Genomic DNA, 22,037 nt, shown 5'->3' with positions numbered 1-22,037 from the left:
CTCTAAATTAGACCATTTCATGAACAATCTGATTAAAATCACTTCTTTGATCTGCTCCAACAAATCTGATGTCGCTACACAAACATCAGATTTGTCAGAGCGAATCAAAGATCTTATTTTAATCAGATTGCTCCATGAGGTGAAAAAAAACAGTTTGGTTTTAAGACCAGTACACAATGTGCAAAGCAGTCTGACTAAAGCCAGCCCCTACTAATTCACTTCGTTGTAGGTGAATTAGTAGGGGCTGGCTTTAGTCAGACTGTGTGCAAAGTCTCTCAGTATAGCTAATTTTTTGAAACTCTGTAGCTTTAAGGAAATACTCTATAAATTTGCAGGAGTTTCTTATTTTGTTCTTTCTGAACTTTGAAGTTTTTCCTCTATATGTCCTGCTCTTGCAACAGCAACTTCACTGAAACCCCTTAACAGAATTTAGTAAGACCGTGTTGTATTTAACCGACTGTCTTGCCCTATATATACCGGTATGTAGAATCAATTTTATAAGCCATGAATTTTTTTTAAATACATTTGGCAAATACTGCATGCTTACTGCCCCTTGTTCTTTCCAGTTTGTGTTGTCATACCATATCAATACACAGTGGTCAGAATGCCATTAATTTACTTGCAGATAAAAAAAAATCAAACAATTTCTTAGTCTTTTGAGAAAAAGAGCATTTTTAATTGATATGATAAAGTGTCCATGTATATTTAGGTCCTGCTAATACAAAACAATTTAAAAACATAAAGACTCTGTGCTTTCTTTTTCACTACGAATTAAAAGCCAAGATATTGCACAGTTTTTCAATGATAAACCAGAATCAAAAGCCAAGATATTGCACAGTTTTTTCAATGATAAACCATAAAAATAAACACACGATATAAACTATGAGTAATATGATGTATACCGGTAATCATGATGAGTCCTGTGGCAGTCTTTCATTATCCTTGTATATGAGCTTGAGAATTTTCAAACAATTGAGATTTTTCCCCCAGTGAATCTATTCATGCATCTGTTCTGGTCAGTTGAGGACTTTTTGTATCCATGTTATTTTGTTCATATGAACTTTTCAGTTTTTGGATATATTGTTAAAAAAAAACTGACTCTGGAAAGGTGTATCACCATTTACTCTTTCTCTTTTCTTCCTTGTCCATTTTCCGCCACCATTTTTTCGACCTGTTCTTCCATGTAATCATCAGCAAAATCTGCCGTCTGCTTCAAAGCCTTCAGAATCAAGATATCTATATTCTGATCCAAAATGGTTTCACTTTCGTAGTTTTTGATTGGTAGAACAAAACCACGTTATAGTCCCATGACGTCAGCTATTTTATCCACTGCTTCACGGACCGCTGAACTGTGAAACATGAGACCGGCATGCTCCTCCACCATTGGACAGACTTTGTCCAGCTTTGTCAGGTACACCACTTGAGGGATGTCTGCATTGTTAAAAAAGAACTGTTTGTGAGACAAAGTATTTTGACTGGTCATGATTATTATCAATGATGAATAATACTAAACTATGCTGACTAACGATATTATACACGTACAATGGTTTGGTCATTAAAAACAAAATCCATAAATGAAATAGAAAATTTTAGCATTATTCATATTCATAATTTCAATCTTTTGAATTTGTGCAAGTTTTTTTTACTTCTCTGGTTCATCCGACTCTGCATGGCTTTCATTTGTTTGAGGATTTTCTCTGGGATAACATCAATAGTACTTCCGTCCAACACAAAAGCCACGCAGTGAATCCTGTCCCCTAGATGGGGGTTCCTTATGAAGCCAAACGTCTCTGTAGTGAACGGCGCTGAGGGATTGAACTGAAAATGAGGATTGTGATGTAATGGCTGTTTTACAATCCAAACAATTTATGAATGGTATCTCTTAAATCTATAGAAGTTCTACTTTTTGGGAGCCCTTTAGTAGTAAATAAGTCTGTCCATATGTCATTCAAATTTTATTTGTCTGAACTCAACACAATCAGAAATTATGAGAGGAGGGAATGCAATGACCTTAAGGACCATGGACCTAATTCTGTCAGGTACCAATGTTGTCTGACATACCAGGTATCTGTACTGACATACCTGCTATATGTACTGACATACCTGGTATCTGTACTGACATACCTGGTATCTGAACTGACATACCTGGTATCTGTACTAACATACCTGGTATCTGTACCGACATACCTAGTATCTGTACTAAAATACCTGGTATCTGTACTGACATACCTGGTATCTGTACTGACATACCTGGTATCTGTACTGACATACCTGGTATCTGTTCTCTGATATACCTAGTATCTGTACTGACATACCTGGTATCTGTACTGACATACCTGGTATCTGTACTGACATACCTGGTATCTGTACTGACATACCTGGTATCTGTACTGACATACCTGGTATCTATACTGACATACCTGGTATCTGTACTGACATACCTGGGATCTGTACTGACATACCTGGTATCTGTACTGACATACCTGGTATCTGTACTAACATACCTGGTATCTGTACTAACATACCTGGTATCTGTACTGACATACCTGGTATCTGTTCTGACATACCTGGTATCTGTTCTCTGATATACCTAGTATCTGTACCGATATACCTGGTATCTGTACTGACATACCTGGTATCTGTCCGGTACATTGCCGTCCAGTATGTGAGAAATCTCCTGGGGGTCGATGGTAAACTCCTCCTCCAGACCACGTGTGTCACACAGGCGAATCTTCAGTGTCTTACCAGAGTTATGGTCCTTGACATTATACTTGCGGTACTTAAATAAAATAATCACAACATTATGATTTACAGTGATTCCATTCTCTTTAAAATGTTTGACTCAAGACAGTTTTAACGTTACTTTTCCTTTCATGCAAAAAGAAAAGTTAAAGTTTAAATTCAAATTTTAGAAAACCAGTGAAACTTCTTTATTGCTGATTGCAGATTCTATTACAATTATTCAAAGAAAGGAAATTCTTATTGTTTATCTTACGACAGTGGTGAGGCTGTGCTCAAAGCTCCCACTCCGTGCCTTGCTAGTAATTTTTCCACGAAAAATGGAGTTGACAGAGTTGAAGAAGCTGGACTTTCCCGCACCAATCTGACCAATCAGGAGGATGTTTGCTGCTGTTACACCTGTCTCACTGTCTGGTCCATAGTCCACTAGTTCTTCTTTAAGTTTGTTTGCCGTCTTTATGAAACAAATAATTTATAATTGGATAAATAATCAGACGACCGTTTAAACCTTATATAGTGAAATGAACTATTCTATTGAGATGTAAATTTTGTTTCTACATACACATTTTTAAATAGAATTGGGCCCGTCAATTTCACAGAAACTAATGCATTAAAGTTCAAACCCAACATTGCACCAGTACGTACATTGTACAGTATACAATTAAGAATTAAATCCCTTCTCTATCTGTGATTTTGGCCAACAGTTCTATATCCAGTAATATTGTATTTAAGTATATAGATTTATTTGTATATATTTACATGTTCTATTGTCTTTGCATGTGATAACACTACTTATCAATTTTGTACTATATAACCCATAATAAAAATGACGCCAAATTGAGGCGCCAGCGGGGTTTGTTATTTAATTTAACGAGGCCGAGTACAGAACGAGTACGCACGCTTTCGCGCAGCGTTTCATTTGTATTGTGACGTCATATTTTTGCTTAGTTGACGCCATGGCGTGATAGTTTCAACTGTAGATATTCAGCGAAAATTGTTGAAAATATCTCGTTTGATGCGTAAAAATAATGTTATATTGTGGAATAAACATAAATGTCTCGAAGTATAAGCTATTGGTCGAAAACGTGAAGAGGGTTCAGCAAGCCTATCCCTCTGTTACGTTTTCTTAACCCGCCTAAATATAGCTTAATTCATACATTTCAAGACAGTAACCATGTATTTTATATTAATGACCCTTAATATGTGAAAGTATATATTTTTTTATTACTTAAATATGTTTAAATAATACTATATAGACAACCTTTTTCGCCTTTGTCATATAAAAAATAGCCATTATCTGACGAATCTGGGAAATTGGGCATACAAAAATCAACTTTGATAAGACCCCTGGAACAATCCAGGAGGTAAAAGTTTTTTTTTTATTTGACCATTTCATGCCCTTTAGCAATAACTTTAATATGTATAACAGAAAAAGAAATCCCTAGGGCAGAAGTTTTGAAAAAATGTAAAAAATTTGCAAAATTGATACATTTCAAGCAAAATCCCATAGGGTCCTATGTTAAAGATTAACAAACTTTGAGATGACCCCCTAAACAAACGGTGTGGTAAATGTCTTATTTTTTAATCTTAAAATAATAATTATATCGGTAGAATTTCATCCAAAAATCTAGGGCAGAACAAATTAGACCCGGCCTCGTTAAATATATAATTGTACGATGGCTAAAAATTATATAAATATAAGTAATAAGTCATCATTTTTTTAATATTATGAGGTGATAATTTTGGTCGGGGCATGATCAAATCTATCATAAAGCCCTTCGGGCTTTATTGGATTTGATCACGCCCCGACCAAAATTATCACCTCATAATACTCAAAGAATGATTCCTTATTCCTTATACAAGAGGCCCATGGGCCACATCGCTCACCTGAGCAACAATGGCGAACTATATTGACTTAACACACTTTACGGTCAGACGCGACCTATCTTCCATTTTTTCTATTTTTTCCTATCTCCCCAATGTGAAGATTTCCACCAAGTAATTCCATAATTATATTTTCCTGTTATATGATACTTTTTTTTATTTAGATATAAAGTGTTCAATTGAAAATATATACTATGACTTTATTTATAAGCATTCAAATGCATTTTGCATGCTATTTTAAGGAAAATTCTAAATATTATAGCTCTAAAAATAGCCTGGTAATAAACCTTAAATTTTTGGGGATTAACAGGTTTAAATGTTAATAAATAAGGATCAAATAATTTATCAAGGAAAATTATATAAAATTGAGGAACGTCTCGTGTGTCCTTAAATAATTAAGAACAGTTAAATTTAATATTTAGCAAAGTTAAGTACCATGATAATTTTCTGACCTAAAACTCAATATTTTATAAAGGGGTAGGGGTGAAAATATATATTGTGATATATTAATTATATATAACACCGGTATATTATTTCCTACAGTTTTTGCACATATGTAAACAGTATCAGCTCATTTCAGATAAAAAATCATACATTTCCTAAGACGTATATCAGTTAAAAAATCAGCACCCATTGTGGGCCTACCTTATTGTGTGTAATCATAATTTGAACATTTTGAATCTACACAATTAAAGGATGCCAACATTTTATTTCATTAATATGTTGTCATAGAGGCCATGCAATGCATATTTATTTTATATGATGAAAATACTGGAAAAGGTAGTTACCATTTACCTGCAATATTTCTTGTTTGGTATATTGGTATCTATGAAAAAACATATCGAACTTAAATTAGTGTAATTTTCATTTTCCACATATAAGTGAATATTTTTAGTGTGTTTATTTAAGATGCCAAGCTCTATGAATATACCATGCAGATGAGATTTCATTTTCACAGCTGATATCTCATATGTGAAAGTTAACAAAGATTAACGGACAGAGAATCGCCAGCTAGTCTGGAAGGCAGTACGCAGTGTTTGAACTCTGTGGAAAAAGTTGCTAAGGCTACAGTAAAACACTTAATTGGACTTCCCTTAAATACTTGTTTACCTGATGTAAACTTGTGTGACGTTTTATATCCTTACTCACTTGATCGATGAAAACATTTGACTGGAAAATGTTGTCACATGATGTGTTAAAAAGCTATATAATTTGATGTATTGTCAGGCATACAGGTATCAGTTTTGTACTAAGGCCCATTAATTATTTCATATTCCCTCAAAAACAACAAACGGCTACAAACCAAGATGATTTTCTGCTGCAATATTTTCTTTAAAATAATGATAATGCACGGATATCCTCATAATTATAATGTGTCAGAACTGTTTAAAAGAAGTTTTTATTTACTTGTTTGAAAAATACCAAAATTGTTGCAGATTTCAAATTATTTATCAAATGAGAAAGGACCCCAGAAAGTAGTTATAGCACATCATCCTTTTGACTTTTCTGTACACAAGTATATAATGTTTATCAAGACAATTCCAATGATCAACAAACATTTCAGCGTCAGTCGTAGAATGATAGGCAACTTTTAAAAACTTATCCAATTTGTTAAATTTCATTTTTTAATGCATTCATACATTATAAAGATAAAATGTTTTGTAATTGAGTTAGCCAGGTGACACAAAATCAGTTTATGCACTGTGTATTTTGGAGAAATTAGTCCTACCCTTAATCCGAGATTCCTCTGACTCTAACCCCCGCTTTTATATTGGGACGGACGCACGTCCCAATATAAAAGCGGGGGTTAGAGTCAGAGGAATCTCGGATTATCCTACCCTATGACCCAATTACAACAGTATTTAGTTTTGAAGATAACTGTAAACAAACGGTTTTGCATTAATTTGGCAGAGTTATTAAATAATTACAAGTTACCTTCTAATTGTAGAATCAACAAGAAATGTAACGATTATCGATTGTAATTTTCAATGCACGGTATATGTGTTTGCATCACCCGTATTTATAACCTCTAAAGATAAGACAGTCGCGGGTGATTAATCACAACATGGTTTAACTGAGGCTGTGAAAACGTCTTTTTAAATTCTTAAACATCTTTTTATTTTCTTTGGATTTAATTTACACGATTATGAACTCGGAATACATGGCTACTTCAAATTCTCTTTCGGAGGAAATTCCGGCGAAGTTGCCGATCAAAAATCGATTGTTTCAACCAAAGTCGCTCCCTTGTTTGATCTTTGTTGGCACAATTAGAAATTAATAAACAATAAAAACAGAGGGAAATGCGCTTTAGTACGTTGTTAATGCATCAGATTTTATCATTTTCGCAGGTAAACAATCAATTGCCTATTTACCGAAGTCTAATGTTCCAAATACAAAGCGATTGTTTCCCAAGTTAAAAAGCAAAATGAAACGAAAAAAATCAAAACAAGCTAAAACCACCCTCACAAGTGAAAATGACAACGCGTTGAAATATTTAAGCTCAATTTACTTCACAATAATCGGCACCAATGTTATTTCCATGTTTCAGAGATTATATTCGCACGTGAACTGTTGCACAACAAACTGCCAGCTTCAAACAAAGAACCTCGTTTTCGAGATGCGGTAGACTGGCGATGCCTGTCATAAGACCATTCTTTCGCAATGAATTGCCAGTCTACGATACATGGAATAACGAGCCATTCTTTATTAGTATTTTCGCAATTATCTCAAATTTGGAACAGAAATCGCCTATAATTTTTGCAATTTATATTTTCCTTTCCCTAAGGATGATTTATGCTAAATTACGTTAAGATTAACTCAGTAGTTCTTGAGAAGAAGATTTTTTTAAATGCACCCCTCTTTTTTACAGTTTCGAGGTTTTCTCCGCTTTGAATACAATCTGGCCTTTTATTTTTGCAATTTATATTCACCTTCTTATAAGGATGATTTGTGCCAAATTTGGTTAAATTTAGCCAAGTGGTTTTAGAGAAGAAGATCAAAATATAAAAAGTTTACAGACGGACAGACAGACGGACGGACGGACGGACGGAGAGACGGACGACGGACAACGGGTGATCAGAAAAGCTCACTTGAGCTTTCAGCTTAGGTGAGCTAATAAAACTAACACTGTACCTCTGCTTTAAACTTAGGAAACTTTCTCCATGGTTTGTCTAGAAGTGAAGATTCAACCATCTTTGTTTTGTTTGGATCAGGTCCACCTGTAAAAGAAATTCCTTAACAAATGAAATTCATATAAAAAAGTTTATGAAAAATAAGTTTTTAAATGGTATTGATTAATTGGGGAAAAAAAAGTTGTTTTCTATATTTGGGGGTGTATAATTAGCAAAAATAGCGTGAATGTTTTGTTCTAATTTGCAATACTCTGTAACTGTAGAGTGCCCTTTATTTCATAAATTACATTCTTGATTTTTGAGGGAAAATTTACAAGAATGGTAATAACAGTGAAATTGCACCTGGAGTTGTCTTTACGCCATTTAACTAGATTTCAATGAAACAAGGATCAGTAAATAACAATACTTCTGTTTATGTATATATAGGGCCTTTGCCAATTATTGTAATTGTGTTTGTGCCATTGATAAAATATTTGTATTTGTTAATGCAGTATTATATAATGCAGGTTCTAGTGCATTATTGAAAACTGCGCAACAGAACAAGTAATTCAGTTGGGGGTTAGATTGTAGTAATGACTAACATAGGATGGGAGTTATTGTGCTTCGGCCGATCACAGTTGTGTCCATATGAAGCATCCTGCAAATTCAACTATTTGCGCACGCATTGCGCCTTGCACTATTTTATTTACTTTGCAATGACAACCGTATTCTAATCTTTTATTAGACGTAGAATACTTAAACGGTAATCTTATCCGTTTACCCTGAAAATAAAACATTTATAGAGTTACATACATAGTGATTCAAATCACATTTTTACATATGCATAAGAATATTAGTCGGAAGTATAATTCGCCCACTAAAAGTAAAGCTCATTCATGCCTTGCCATTTCGGAAATCAATAAAACAGTGCTATATATAGTTTACTGCATGAAGCGTATATTATAAAAACAGAGCTGACCAATGATATTTAATGCAAATCATTCCTTGTATATTCAAAATACACATGTAGAATCTGTTTGCAGGAATTTATAACTTCTGATATATGGGTTTACTCTATAAGTCCACTCTGGGTTTACTTTGGGTTTACTCTGGGTTAATACTGGGTCTGCTGTGGTAAACCCAGAGCACACCCCGAAAGTAAACCCAGGGTTTAGTTGGAGTCTACTTTCTTTTAGGTTGGGACTGATCGGTGATTGTAACTAAATTATCAAGCCTGAAAGATGGACCAAAACTTTGAGACTGTCCTTAGCTACTTGGGGTAACTAATCTGGCTTTAACATATTGAAGAATTAATGTTTGCAGAACTTTGCCTGCCAACCAATTAAAATACACCTGACTTAAATTCTTTTCAGCTTTTATGTGAAAGGGACTTCAGTTAAGGGAAACTCCTGGATTATGACATTAAAGAATTTATAGACCAGAAAAACTTTATTAAATTCTTAGAAAGAGACACACCTACTCACTCTTATTGTAAGGCACTGTTGTCAAAGAATGTTTTATAAGCTTGGCCTTGTACAACTTATCAAGGGACAGAACCATGTTTAGTACCGTATTTTTTTCGACGATTAGTCGGTATTTTTTTCCTCTGCAGCAGAGCACCCGACTTATAGCCTTGTACGACTTGTCGTAGGCTTGAGGTCAGAAAATTGTTAAAAATAGCATTAAAAATCTTGGTTTTAATTATTTTGAGTTGGCTGTGTGATTGAAAATGACGTTGTTGAATTCACTGTTCATCTTTAATAATTATCATTTTCACTCATCTGTTAACACTAAATACTTAATAATAACAGTTATTAAAAAATGGTTCATTGTCTTTAATCAATGAAAGGTTTTACCGTTCCGTTTTAATATAAACACATCGTCACATGGTTCCATGTATCACTAGTGGAAAGATAACATTGCGCAGTAAAATTGAAACCAAATTTGAATAAAAGAAAATATTGCAGTAGGTCCAGGGGATGTTTTTTAAATTTTATTATTTTATTAGTAAAGAGTTGTTAGTGTATAAGTATAAATCAGAAATATTTTATGGTCATATTCAATCTTAAAATACGTAATCGGCAACTATCAATGCTACTGTTTATACAATAGGCTGACACTGGTTGTGTTAATAATCCTGCCCTAAGGCTGAGATTTTTACGGCAATTTCACTCCCTGTGTTTATAAAGAGTACCGTTATCAGAGTGATTATAGTTCATTGATTAATTACTGTCAAATTCTTTGATTATTGTTAGATAAAAATTTTAGGAAACGTATGTATGTCGTATATCGTCATTTTCAAGTCGTACAAATGATCAATCTATTTCTAACAGTGTCTATGTAAAACAATAGCGTGTAACTGCAGTACTGGATATCAAGTAAACAAGTTTCATCAAATCATAGTAATTGCTAAGCTTTCTGCACTTGAGATCCCCCTTTGAAGTCCGACATGAGACAGGTGCATGCCTCTGACACCGGAAATTGTTAAACAAACATTGACCACGTGCGAGTCAACAGGTGGCTGGTTACGCAATGGCGAATACACTGGCGATGGTCAGAGTGGATAATTATTTTGATGCATGGGAATAAAATATTTCTGACAAAGTAGGTTTAGTTTTGCAAAACACGCGATATCGGGACTTGTTTAAAATGCAAGTGACTTCGTAGATGTTGCCGGTATTTGAAAATACGATGCATAAGTACCGGTATAAAGTGTAATTGTTTAAATGTTAATCATTACTAATAATTGGTAGCAATATCGGGGACATCGTGGCATCATACACTGATAATGGTACTGCAGTTTTATACGCCATTTTGAAGTGATAAGATCGACGTATGGTCTGAATCGACGTAGCGTAGGATTTTGTTAAAATTTTGGCTAAAAATGAGCAATTCGACTAGTCGTCCGCATCGACGATTTGTCGAGAAAATACGGGTAGTTGGGGCTAATTGGATCATGGATATCTACCAATAAGGTAGTTCAGTGGTAAATCTCTTGACTACAAGGGTCCCAGGTTCGATTTCCGTTTTCAATTTTTTATGTGCATTGCTCATTCCTTCTTTTCTAATCCTTAATGCATCAATTACTGTAATGGATGTGAGAAAGATTTTTGAAACATTATCTGAGAATAAACCAACTATCCAACAGGTGACAAAGTGGACATAATAACTTGTTAACTTGCTAGGGATATATTACTCAAAATTGGTTATAAAAAAATGTGAAGTTTAAATTTTTTTTTAAAATATTTTTTTTTCATTTTTAAAAAAATCTGCATAAATGTATTTCAAGTACAACAACATTTGGTTGGCAAGTTTTCCTACAAGTCTATAGTTTTTCAGATTGATATTCTAGACCATGCTCCCTAACAGTGGGGTTAAAGAAAAAGTTGTTAACCAAAAGTAGTCATATTTCTATTCTAAAGAGTGAATAGACCCCTTCAAAGTAGCTGCGATACTGGGGCGCGTTTCAGTAAAAGGCGTACACCCGGCGTAACCTTACGCCTGTCGTAAGTCCGGACTTAGGTCAAATATTTGGACTAAGGTCCGTTTCACTAAAAGGCGTAACTTTGCGCCCGCCTTAAGTTAAGACAAAAATCTACGCCTAGCCAAGGGTAGTGGTAACTTATGGTGTAAAAGGAATTAACTGCTAATTCTGTTGCTGAGAATATCGGTGCTGACCGTAATGTTAAATTGTACAATTTGTCATGTAAATTTTATTAATTTCATATGAAATTAAGAAAATAGAGAGTTTTTGATAGGTGGTACCAATTCTCGAATAGAAACTTTCTTACCATGATTTTTGCACATTCTTTTTATATTTGCACTTGCCGTTTACATGGTAAAAGACATATTTAGACAATCGATATATAGTTTTCATTCGATTATTTTTATTCAATAAGATTTACGTTTCATATATTTTAGTAAATTGGGCAATGAATAATGCAGAAAATATACATACATGATGCACATGTAGTACACAGAAATGTCTAGCATTTCAAGCATTTCATCCCCCTCCCCAACTTCCACGCAAAATATGTGTGAGCGGGATATATTGAAATTTAAAACTCACTAAGTGAATTTTTGAATTTTATATTTTACTCTTTTTTTATTTCAGTTTTGGTTAGTTAAAGGTGTAAGCTTAGGTAGTTAAACGAAAGTTAATCACAAAAGTATTTTCAGTATTGTTAAAATGTAAATACCAAAATATGATGAAAGCTCCAACTATGATTTAGAGTCGTCAAAAGTCCCTAATTTTTTTTTTAATTATTAGATAATGTATTTATCATATAACCGATGCAAAACACTGACTCCAGATTAAATAGATTTTATTTCGTAGGCTACATACACCTACTCTTTATTAACTTCGCATTTATATGAAGCCTCGTTCAACATGTTCAATATACTAAATACAAATATAAGTGTACTTGGGTAGTTTATGTTTATGTCCACAATGCGTCTGACACATACATCTGTACATTGGATCTGATAACTTTGGTAAAACATTGACAAATAAACGTGCATGCACTTATGGTTTGTATGTACCTTTCACTTAAATAATTAAAAAAAAACCCTGTTAACTTCGGAAACAAATTGTGTTAAAAAAAAGACTTGGAATTCACCAATTATTTTTTCTCCACATTTTACCTTGACACAAATTTTAATATGAAAGTAATAAATATATTTATCCGAGCCTCTTCCTTTTTTCTTCGTTTTTTTTCTTTGCATGAATATTAAAATTCCGTTATTTTAAGTATCTGTTGTATATTTTTTTGCTTAATATTGTCCTATCCATGGTGAAACAGCTCATTACTGCATTAATTCGCTATATTTTCTATTTTTAAACTAATTCACTGATTTTCATTCAATGATATAGCAAGAGGAAACCAGAAAATTTAATAAGAAAATATTTATACTCGGGCCATAATTGACGCATGATCAGAAGAGAAATTCCAAGGGTGTTCGAAGCATGGTTAAATCACCGTAGATATCGATAACAAAATAGTTCTATTGAGATAATAGTTTTGAATGAATATATCCTATATGCCTCATCAAATATATCTTTCAAATAAAACATTTTAGCAAGTTTTGCTGTGTGATTTTGTCACTTAACAGGATTACTATGACTGAATACTTTACGTCTCTCTCTCTCTCTCTCTCTCTCTCTCTCTCTCTCTCTCTCTCTCTCTCTCTCTCTCTCTCTCTCTCTCTCAAACACAAAGTAACTAGCTAAAACCCTGTATAGCCTAATTAGACAATTTATTTAACTAATGTCAGCGCTCGAGGTTTGTTGAGAATAAAAAAACATTTAATTGACTTCTCTACATTTGAGTGAGAAATTTTTAGTCTCAAAGAATCGAGGACTTGTTTTGTCTTCTTGATATGTGACCATCCTTTATACCTAAACACACAAGGTGCAATTATAGTATAAGGGGTGGCTGCCAGGCCACATAGTTAAGAGAAAGAAAGATGACCAAGTGGCGAGCCCGTGTAGACAAATCTTGAAATCGTCAGCTGTTTAGTTAAATATACCGCGGGCCCAGTCTACCACGCAATTAGTATTTCTCTTTCTGAGTTCAATATACAGTCGTTTTGCCGGTAACAAATATTTGCCAGTATCGAATAATTTTTAGAAAAATTATTGGTGGAAGACGAAGTTGAGGTTTTAAAAAATCTTACCTAGGTAATTATAAAGCAGAAATAAATATCCTATCAGTGCGTGAAGTTGTTTGCCATTTGCACGATTATTTACCGAATTGTTTACAAATTAAAAATGTGACCCAGATATGAGCTGCCGGAAGTTCAAAGCAGAAAAAATGAAAATGTGAAAACAATTAAGCCCAACTATGAAAATAAGTTTGTTATTGATCCCTATTTAGTGGATAATTAGTAAATATAATTCATTTAAAAAGATAATGCATCATATTAAATAATAATGGAGCTTTGAATGAAATTACGACTTCAAATAGAACCACGTGTAGTTTTCCTAGTTTCGGTTCATTGCGACAGAAGTATAATTTGGCTGCATATATTGATAGATATACGGGAAAAACAAAGAAAAATGGCAACTACTTATCATCAATTACTATTATAAAGTGTTTTTATGAAAATTCAATATTATAAAGTAACGCAAATGAAAACTGTTCAAGTCCAGTTTCAATTTGACGGGAAAACGGTATGATAAAAATAACGATCATATTATATGTTTAAATGACATATTCCCACAATTGTTTTTCCCTCTTCATTTATAAGTCCATTAACATGTACCTTTAGTATATATTTTTGAAATTAATTGGCCTCAAAATATTTGGTCAGAAGTGATAAAGGGCGCTTAATTAAATACTGGGAAACGAATTCGAAACTAGGAAAATGGAGGGGGTGTTGAAATATATTCTGTCTCCGAAATTCATCCTTTATATTTTCGGAAGTTTGATACTACAGTTTAAAAGGATAAAGAAACGCGATTTAAACAAAAAATAAAAACATTTGGAATTCCGATAATAATAGTTGCATGCACGACGAAACTGCATACTGATTCGTTACCGGGAAAATGACTGTACCGTAGCTTAACATGCAGTTAGTAGGCCTATATATTTTTATCAATATGCTAGCATAATAAAAAAAAAATGTGAAATCAATGATAAAATGATGCATGCCATTGGATTGTGAAGAGAGTTACTTACGAACAAACACCACAGGTTTCGAACTGTTCTGAGCTGTTTTCGACATGTTCAATGGGTGATGGCGCCAGCCGCGTTTTACTTTCGATTTATCTTTCAAAGAAAGTCACGATACATTTTTCTGAAAACCGAAAGTGCAAATAGTAAGTTTCTCAAAAACAGAGGTTTTTTTAAACGATGCTGATACGGATATATTATACGGTGGCGTGGAAGGGCCAGATGAAAAAACAATCTTATTTGTTATTTGCACCTTGCACTATTTTATTTACTTTGCAATGACAACCTTATTCTAATCTTTTATTAGACGTAGATTACTTAAACGGTAATCTTATCCGTTTACCCTGAAAATAAAACATTTATAGAGTTACATACATAGTGATTCAAATCACATTTTTACATATGCATAAGAATATTAGTCGGAAGTATAATTCGCCCATTAAAAGTAAAGCTCATTCATGCCTTGCCATTTCGGAAATCAATAAAACAGTGCTATATATAGTTTACTGCATGTAGCGTATATTATATAAACAGAGCTGACCAATGATATTTAATGCAAATCATTCCTTTAAAAGGAATACTTGTTAACCTTTGATTTGATATACTTCAAGATCAGTCACTTGGAGACTGTTGTTGGCAAAGGATGCACTATTCTGACCATTTAAGTTGTAACAACCTCCTAAACCACCGAAATTTCCATTTTGAGAAAAGACACCTCCAGACGAGTTGATAGTTTCAGAGAAAGTGCACATGTCATGACTACTTCCAAAGAAAGGACCATAAATGCTGTTTGCTATTCCAGCACAACCTGCATTGCTGACTGAAAACTTCAATGGATTAGATGAACCATTATACTGCAGACGGAAGAGGAAAGCGTTCGAGTCAGATATATAACCACCATTAAAGTGCCAGTTCTGTGACAGGTAGCCGCCATATATCGAGTTGTTTGTGTTGTACAGGACTGTCACAGTGGCACCCTGACCGTCACATTTCTGGTGAAATATCAGGCCGAACAACCGTCCCTGCTGATTTTGTACAACAACCGGAAGTGACAGGTCTTACATATCCATGTGACCAGCTGGTCTCTGTATTTCTGATTCAACAGTTCCGTCATGTTTTCAGGAATGGAATTAGACTAAAATTAACACTTATCAGGCATCACTTAATTTATTTATTTAATTTTTGAATTGAATGATGATTAAATATCTGTTAAAATTAGTTTCTTACATGTAATTTGTTTGGCACTGATATTTAAAACACAAATTTGTAATATGTACAAGAAAAATTGCATGGATTCATCATTAATATAAAGACCCTTGGAAAATGGCACATAGATTACTTTGGAATTTCATAATAATTTAATACTTGTATAAATCATCATTCTTTAACTATTTGTTTTCTTTTTTTATAAACTGTATATGAACTAACACTGCATTGTAAATTCTTCAGATCTAGTATATATATTAGCTGCACCACTGGAACTGATGATTTCCATAAGCTATAAGATCTATAAAATTTTCATTTAAATATTCATAGGTTAAATTTCTACTAGTTATACAAAGCATGTCAATTATTTTCTTTTCCCCTATATATTTCAGTAAAAATAAGACTTATTTTAAAACTGTTTTCTGTTATTATAGCAAGAACATATTGATTGTAATTACATGTGTATGTCAGATCACAAGCTGTAATTTATACTTTTATTGTTAATTTAAATATCATCATATTTTATTTCAATAGTTATATACAGCGTAACTGGTCTCTATCTTCCTTGAAAATTCTATAGCCCTCAGTCTCTGATTAAACCAATAAACAATCCTTTCAAAAAATGGGAACAGATTCACCAAATTGGGTCATCACTGTTATCACTGATAGAATAGATTGTACTTTTTTTTTCTTGTCTCCCTTCTGAGTAACGTACACACTACAAAGTTTTAACTGTTTGAAATAGTTCTTTAGAATTTTTGAAAAAACCTTGTTCGATTTTCATTATTTCCTCAATTTTTCTCCTTGGATGTCTTGGCGGTGGGTGAAAGCCCTTACCAAGGGATTAATTTTGCCTTTCTTGACGGTTCTTACATTTAATATATAAACTGCATTCTGTACTATTCTTTTTTCCATGGATATTCTGTTTATTATTACACTCTTTTTGTCACTGGATGATTTTGTAGTCATAGAGCATTACAGTTCTCATGAATATCTTAATCAAATGGGATATAAACCTACATTAAACTTGTGAAGCCCTAAAAGGGGCCAAAGTCTAAACAATTTTAAAGAATCAACAAAATGACAAAATGCTTTCATATAAGAAAAAGACATACATGTATATCATATCATTTAGGTTTTCATGAATCTAAAATGATTTCCTTTGTAAAATTGGAACCCTCAATGTGGTTCCATCCTACTCCTGATAAACATGATTTTGACCAATTTGAATCTATGCAATCTAAGCTTGCTTTCACTGAAGTTGCACATTTTCTATAAAAACAGAAGATTGTTCTATACATATTCCTATGTATAAATTTAACAACAACAACAACAACAACCCCCCCCCCAATTGTGCCCCCACCCTACACCTAGATCATGACTTGAACAAACATGAACCTACCCTACCTGAGGACACTTCACACAAGTTACAACTTTTCTGGCCAATCGTGCTCTGAGTCGAAGATTTCAAAAACAAAATTCTCTATATGTAAAAATTTTACCCCCCATTGTGGCCCCACCTTTCCCTCGAGGACAATGATTTGAACAAACTTGAATCTACAATATCTGTTGATTATTCCACACAAGTTTCAGCTTTTCTGGCCAAATGGTTTTTGAGAAGATTTTAAATTTTAATTAACTCTATACATTCCTATGAAAAACTTCAACCCCCCCCCCAATGGGGTCCGTTATTTGAAAAAAAAAACCCTTGATTCTATGCTATCTGAGATGCTTCTACACAAGTTTCAGCTTTTCTAGCCAAATGGTTTTTGAGAAGAATATTTTTGAAAAAATACCAACAAACTTTCAATAAATCCTAATTATCTCCCCTTGAAAGAGGGCATAAGTCTTCATTTTAACAAATTTGAATCCCCGTCACCTAATGAAGCTTTGTGCTAAGTGTGGTTGAAATTTGCCCTGTTGATCTGGAGTCTGGAGAAAAAGTCAAAAATATAAAAAGTTTACAGCCAGACTGACAGAGAGGGGGCGGACGGACTAGTGATAATGGAAAGCTCACTTGAGCTTTCAGCTCATGTGAGCTAAAAAAAAAGGTAGAGTGGAATTGAATCACGCAATAAACATAATGTAATTCCCACCCCTTGTATATTCAAAATACACATGTAGCATCTGTTTGCAGGAATCTATAACTTCTGATATGGGTTTACTCTATAAGTCCACTCTGGGTTTACTCTGGGTTAATACTGGGTCTGCTGTGGTAAACCCAGAGCACACCCCGAAAGTAAACCCAGGGTTTAGTTGGAGTCTACTTTCTTTTAGGTTTGGTCTGATCGGTGATTGTAACTAAATTATCAAGCCTGAAAGATGGACCAAAACTTTGAGACTGTCCTTAGCTACTTGGGGTACAGTGTAACTAATCTGGCGTAACATATTGAAGAATTAATGTTTGCAGAACTTTCCCTGGCAACCTATTAAAATACACCTGACTTAAACTCTTTTCAGCTTTTATGTGAAAGGGACTTCAGTTAAGGGAAACTCCTGGATTATGACATTAAAGAATTTATAGAGACCAGAAAAACTTCATTAAATTCTTAGAAAGAGACACACCTACTCACTGTTATTGTAAGGCACTGTTATCAAAGAATGTTTTTTTAAGCTTGGCCTTGTACAACTTATCAAGGGACAGAACCATGTTTAGTACCGTATTTTTTCGACGATTAGTCGGTATTTTTTTCTCTAAGCAGAGCACCCGACTTATCGTAGGCTTGAGGTCAGAAAAAAGTTAAAAATAGCATTAAAAATCTTGGTTTTAATTACTTTGAGTTGGCTGTGTGATTGAAAATGACGTTGTTGAATTCACTGTTCATCTTTAATAATTATCATTTTCACTCATCTGTTAACACTAAATACTTAATAATAACAGTTATTAAAAAATGGTTCATTGTCTTTAATCAATGAAAGGTTTTACCGTTCCGTTTTAATATAAACACATCGTCACATGGTTCCATGTATCACTAGTGGAAAGATAACATTGCGCAGTAAAATTGAAACCAAATTTGAATAAAAGAAAATATTGCAGTAGGTCCAGGGGATGTTTTTTGAATTTTATTATTTTATTAGTAAAGAGTTGTTAGTGGAAAGTATAAATCAGAAATATTTTATGGTCATATTCAATCTTAAAATACGTAATCGGCAATTATCAATGCTACTGTTTATATAATAGGATGACACTGGTTGTGTTAATAATCTTGCCCTAAGGATGAGATCTTTACGGCAATTTCACTCCCTGTGTATATAAAGAGCACTGTTCTCAGAGTGATCATAGTTCATTGATTAATTACTGTCAAATTCTTTGATTATTGTTAAATAATTTTTTTTAGGAAACGTATGTATGTCGTATATCGTCATTTTCAAGTCGTACAAATGATCAATCTATTTCTAACAGTGTCTATGTAAAACAATAGCGTGTAACTGCAGTACTGGATACAAAGTAAACAAGTTTCATCAAATCATAATAATTGCTAAGCTTTCTGCACTTGAGATCCCCCTTTGAAGTCCGACATGAGACAGGTGCATGCCTCTGACACCGGAAATTGTTAAACAAACATTGACCACGCGCGAGTCAACAGGTGGCTGGTTACGCAATGGCGAATACACTGGCGATGGTCAGAGTGGATAGTTATTTTGATGCATGGGAATAAAATATTTCTGACAAAGTAAGTTTAGTTTTGCATAACACGCGATATCGGGACTTGTTTAAAATGCAAGTGACTTTGTAGATGTTGCCGGTATTTGAAAATACGATGCATAAGTACCGTATTTTTCGGGGCATATGCCGATGCGGGGCATAGGCCGAATTGCTCATTTTCAGACAAAATTCAGGAAAATCCATAGACTACCGAATAGGGGGATAAGCCGATTTTCAATCGATGATTACTATGGTGAAAGTATGACCGCTGATTAAGGAAGTTGTCGTATTAAGTATATACTTAAAGAATATCGATGTAGAAAGTCAAAAGAGTAATTAAAGTTATTAAATTTGCTTAACATATATATTTTAAACATTTTAAACAAATATATCTGTGTTTTGTGGCTGTTTGGTCTCTTCCGTATTCGTCGGTATATATCGTTAGGCATCGTAATTTTACATAGTTTAAATTTAATTGCAACACTAACCTCCGTGATACTGTCTGATAGAACTAAGTATAATATTTTATCAAACCTTTTATATTTTATTAAAACCTTACTGCTCAATTTCATTTAATCAAGTTATACTTTGAAAGGTACTTGTAAATCGGGGTATGGCGTCCTTTAGCTCAACACGTGGATTCATATTCAAATAGAGTTATCCCCCGTAATCGCATGAATGAGAAAACGAAATACCACACATAAAATATTTAATTTGTGTTCTTTTCCATTAATAAATTAAATAGTGACTTGCCGTTATGCAGAGAAGTTGTAATGTTAAAACACAATTAATGTGGTGAGGTGTAACGGTGTACACTACGTGCCCCCAGGCTGTGTTTTAGTCACGGGTTTCACACTTTTGTATATACACACGACACCAGAATACCGTTATTTCATCCAAAAGAAAATTAACTGTAAAAACACAAAGCATTTGATTTATTCTGCACCCAAGACCAGTGATTCCCACGAACGCAGACATGAAGAAATTCACAAAAGTTCCGTCATATTACATTCTACCCGGTTTCTATTTTTTTTTTTACTACGCAATAACAGTTTCCAGGGTTCATACATGAACGTGGGGAAAAAAAATTCTTTTGATTCGGGTTGTAAAGAAATACCTCGTACAGTACTGTACATTTTATTACTCACAATGCCATTACAAAAATTATCAACGGGACGACTATCAGGGACGTATATACTAACGGGCTCTGTTATATCTATGTTTCTGCAACTATCGAACAATAGTTCAAACGGACGAAAAAAACCCAACCCTGATGATAAACTGCTAAAAACAGTGGATTTAATAATTGACTGTTTAATTTTTTCAATTTTGAGCCTACGAAAAGCCGGTCCCGGGGGATAAGCCGGGGCTCGCGCATTGGAGAAAAAAAATACCGCCCTATGCCCCGAAAAATACGGTATTAAGTGTAATTGTTTAAATGTTAATCATTACTAATAATTGGTAGCAATATCGGGGACATCGTGGCATCATACACTGATAATGTTACTGCAGTTTTATATGCCATTTTGAAGTGATAAGATCGACGTATGGTCTGAATCGACGTTGCGTAGGATTTTGTTAAAATTTTGGCTAAAAATGAGCAATTCGACTAGTCGTCTGCATCGACGATTCGTCGGGAAAATACGGGTAGTTGGGGTTAACTGGATCATGGATATCTACCAATTAGGTAGTTCAGTGGTAAATCTCTTGACTACAAGGGTCCCAGGTTCGATTTCCGTTTTCAATTTTTGTATGTGCATTGCTCATTCCTTCTTTTCTAATATTAATGCATCAATTACTGTAATGGGTGTGAGAAAGATTTTTGAAACATTATCTGAGAATAAACCAACTATCCAACAGGTGACAAAGTGGACATAATAACTTGTTAACTTGCTAGGGATATATTACTCAAAATTGGTTATTGTAAAATTTGAAGTTTAAATTTTTTTTTTAAATATTTTTATTTAAATTTTTAAAAAAATCTGCATAAATGTATTTCAAGTACAACAACTTTTGGTTGGCAAGTTTTCCTACAAGTCTTTAGTTTTTCAGATTGATATTCTAGACCATGCTCCCTAACAGTGGGAGTTGTTAACCAAAAGTAGTCATATTTCTATTCTAAAGAGTGAATAGACCCCTTCACAGTAGCTGCGGTACTGGGGCGCGTTTCAGTAAAAGGCGTACGCCCGGCGTAACCTTACGCCTGTCGTAAGTCCGGACTTAGGTCAAATATTTGGACTAAGGTCCGTTTCACTAAAAGGCGTAACTTTGCGCCCGCCTTAAGTTAAGACAAAAATCTACGCCTAGCCAAGGGTAGTGGTAACTTATGGTGTAAAAGGAATTAACTGCTAATTCTGTTGCTGAGAATATCGGTGCTGACCGTAATGTTAAATTGTACAATTTGTCATGTAAATTTTATTAATTTCATATGAAATTAAGAAAATAGAGAGTTTTTGATAGGTGGTACCAATTCTCGAATAGAAACTTTCTTACCATGATTTTTGCACATTCTTTTTATATTTGCACTTGCCGTTTACATGGTAAAAGACATATTTAGACAATCGATATATAGTTTTCATTCGATTATTTTTATTCAATAAGATTTACGTTTCATATATTTTAGTAAATTGGGCAATGAATAATGCAGAAAATATACATACATGATGCACATGTAGTACACAGAAATGTCTAGCATTTCAAGCATTTCACCCCCCTCCCCAACTTCCACGCAAAATATGTGTGAGCGGGATATATTGAAATTTAAAACTCACTAAGTGA

The 22,037-nt window shown here is 33.8% G+C and overlaps 2 protein-coding genes across 3 annotated transcripts in view; both read right to left on the bottom strand.

The window, feature by feature from the left end:
• LOC136274309 (interferon-induced protein 44-like) overlaps nucleotides 1-22,037 on the bottom strand; it is a 110,960-nt gene that overhangs the window by 85,305 nt on the left and 3,618 nt on the right. The gene's annotated exons all lie outside the window — the stretch shown is intronic.
• On the bottom strand, nucleotides 653-15,530 carry LOC117682758 (interferon-induced protein 44-like). 2 transcript variants are annotated; one of them, XM_066080778.1, is made up of 7 exons: nucleotides 14,997-15,125; nucleotides 14,414-14,531; nucleotides 7,756-7,841; nucleotides 2,996-3,193; nucleotides 2,633-2,779; nucleotides 1,647-1,818; nucleotides 653-1,431 (listed from the first exon to the last, which is right to left on the bottom strand). In XM_066080778.1, exons 2-7 carry the CDS (start codon nucleotides 14,457-14,459, stop codon nucleotides 1,298-1,300), a joined length of 783 nt encoding a protein of 260 aa, XP_065936850.1. In that variant the 5' UTR covers nucleotides 14,460-14,531; nucleotides 14,997-15,125; the 3' UTR covers nucleotides 653-1,297. The 2 variants fall into 2 exon arrangements, with proteins under 2 accessions (XP_065936850.1, XP_065936849.1); XM_066080777.1 differs by lacking the exon at nucleotides 14,414-14,531 and having other exon boundaries at nucleotides 14,997-15,530.

Source organism: Magallana gigas, chromosome 4, assembly GCF_963853765.1.
Source record: "Magallana gigas chromosome 4, xbMagGiga1.1, whole genome shotgun sequence".
Classification (NCBI taxonomy): Eukaryota; Metazoa; Mollusca; class Bivalvia; order Ostreida; family Ostreidae; genus Magallana; species Magallana gigas.
This window is presented reverse-complemented; position numbering and strand designations above follow the sequence as displayed.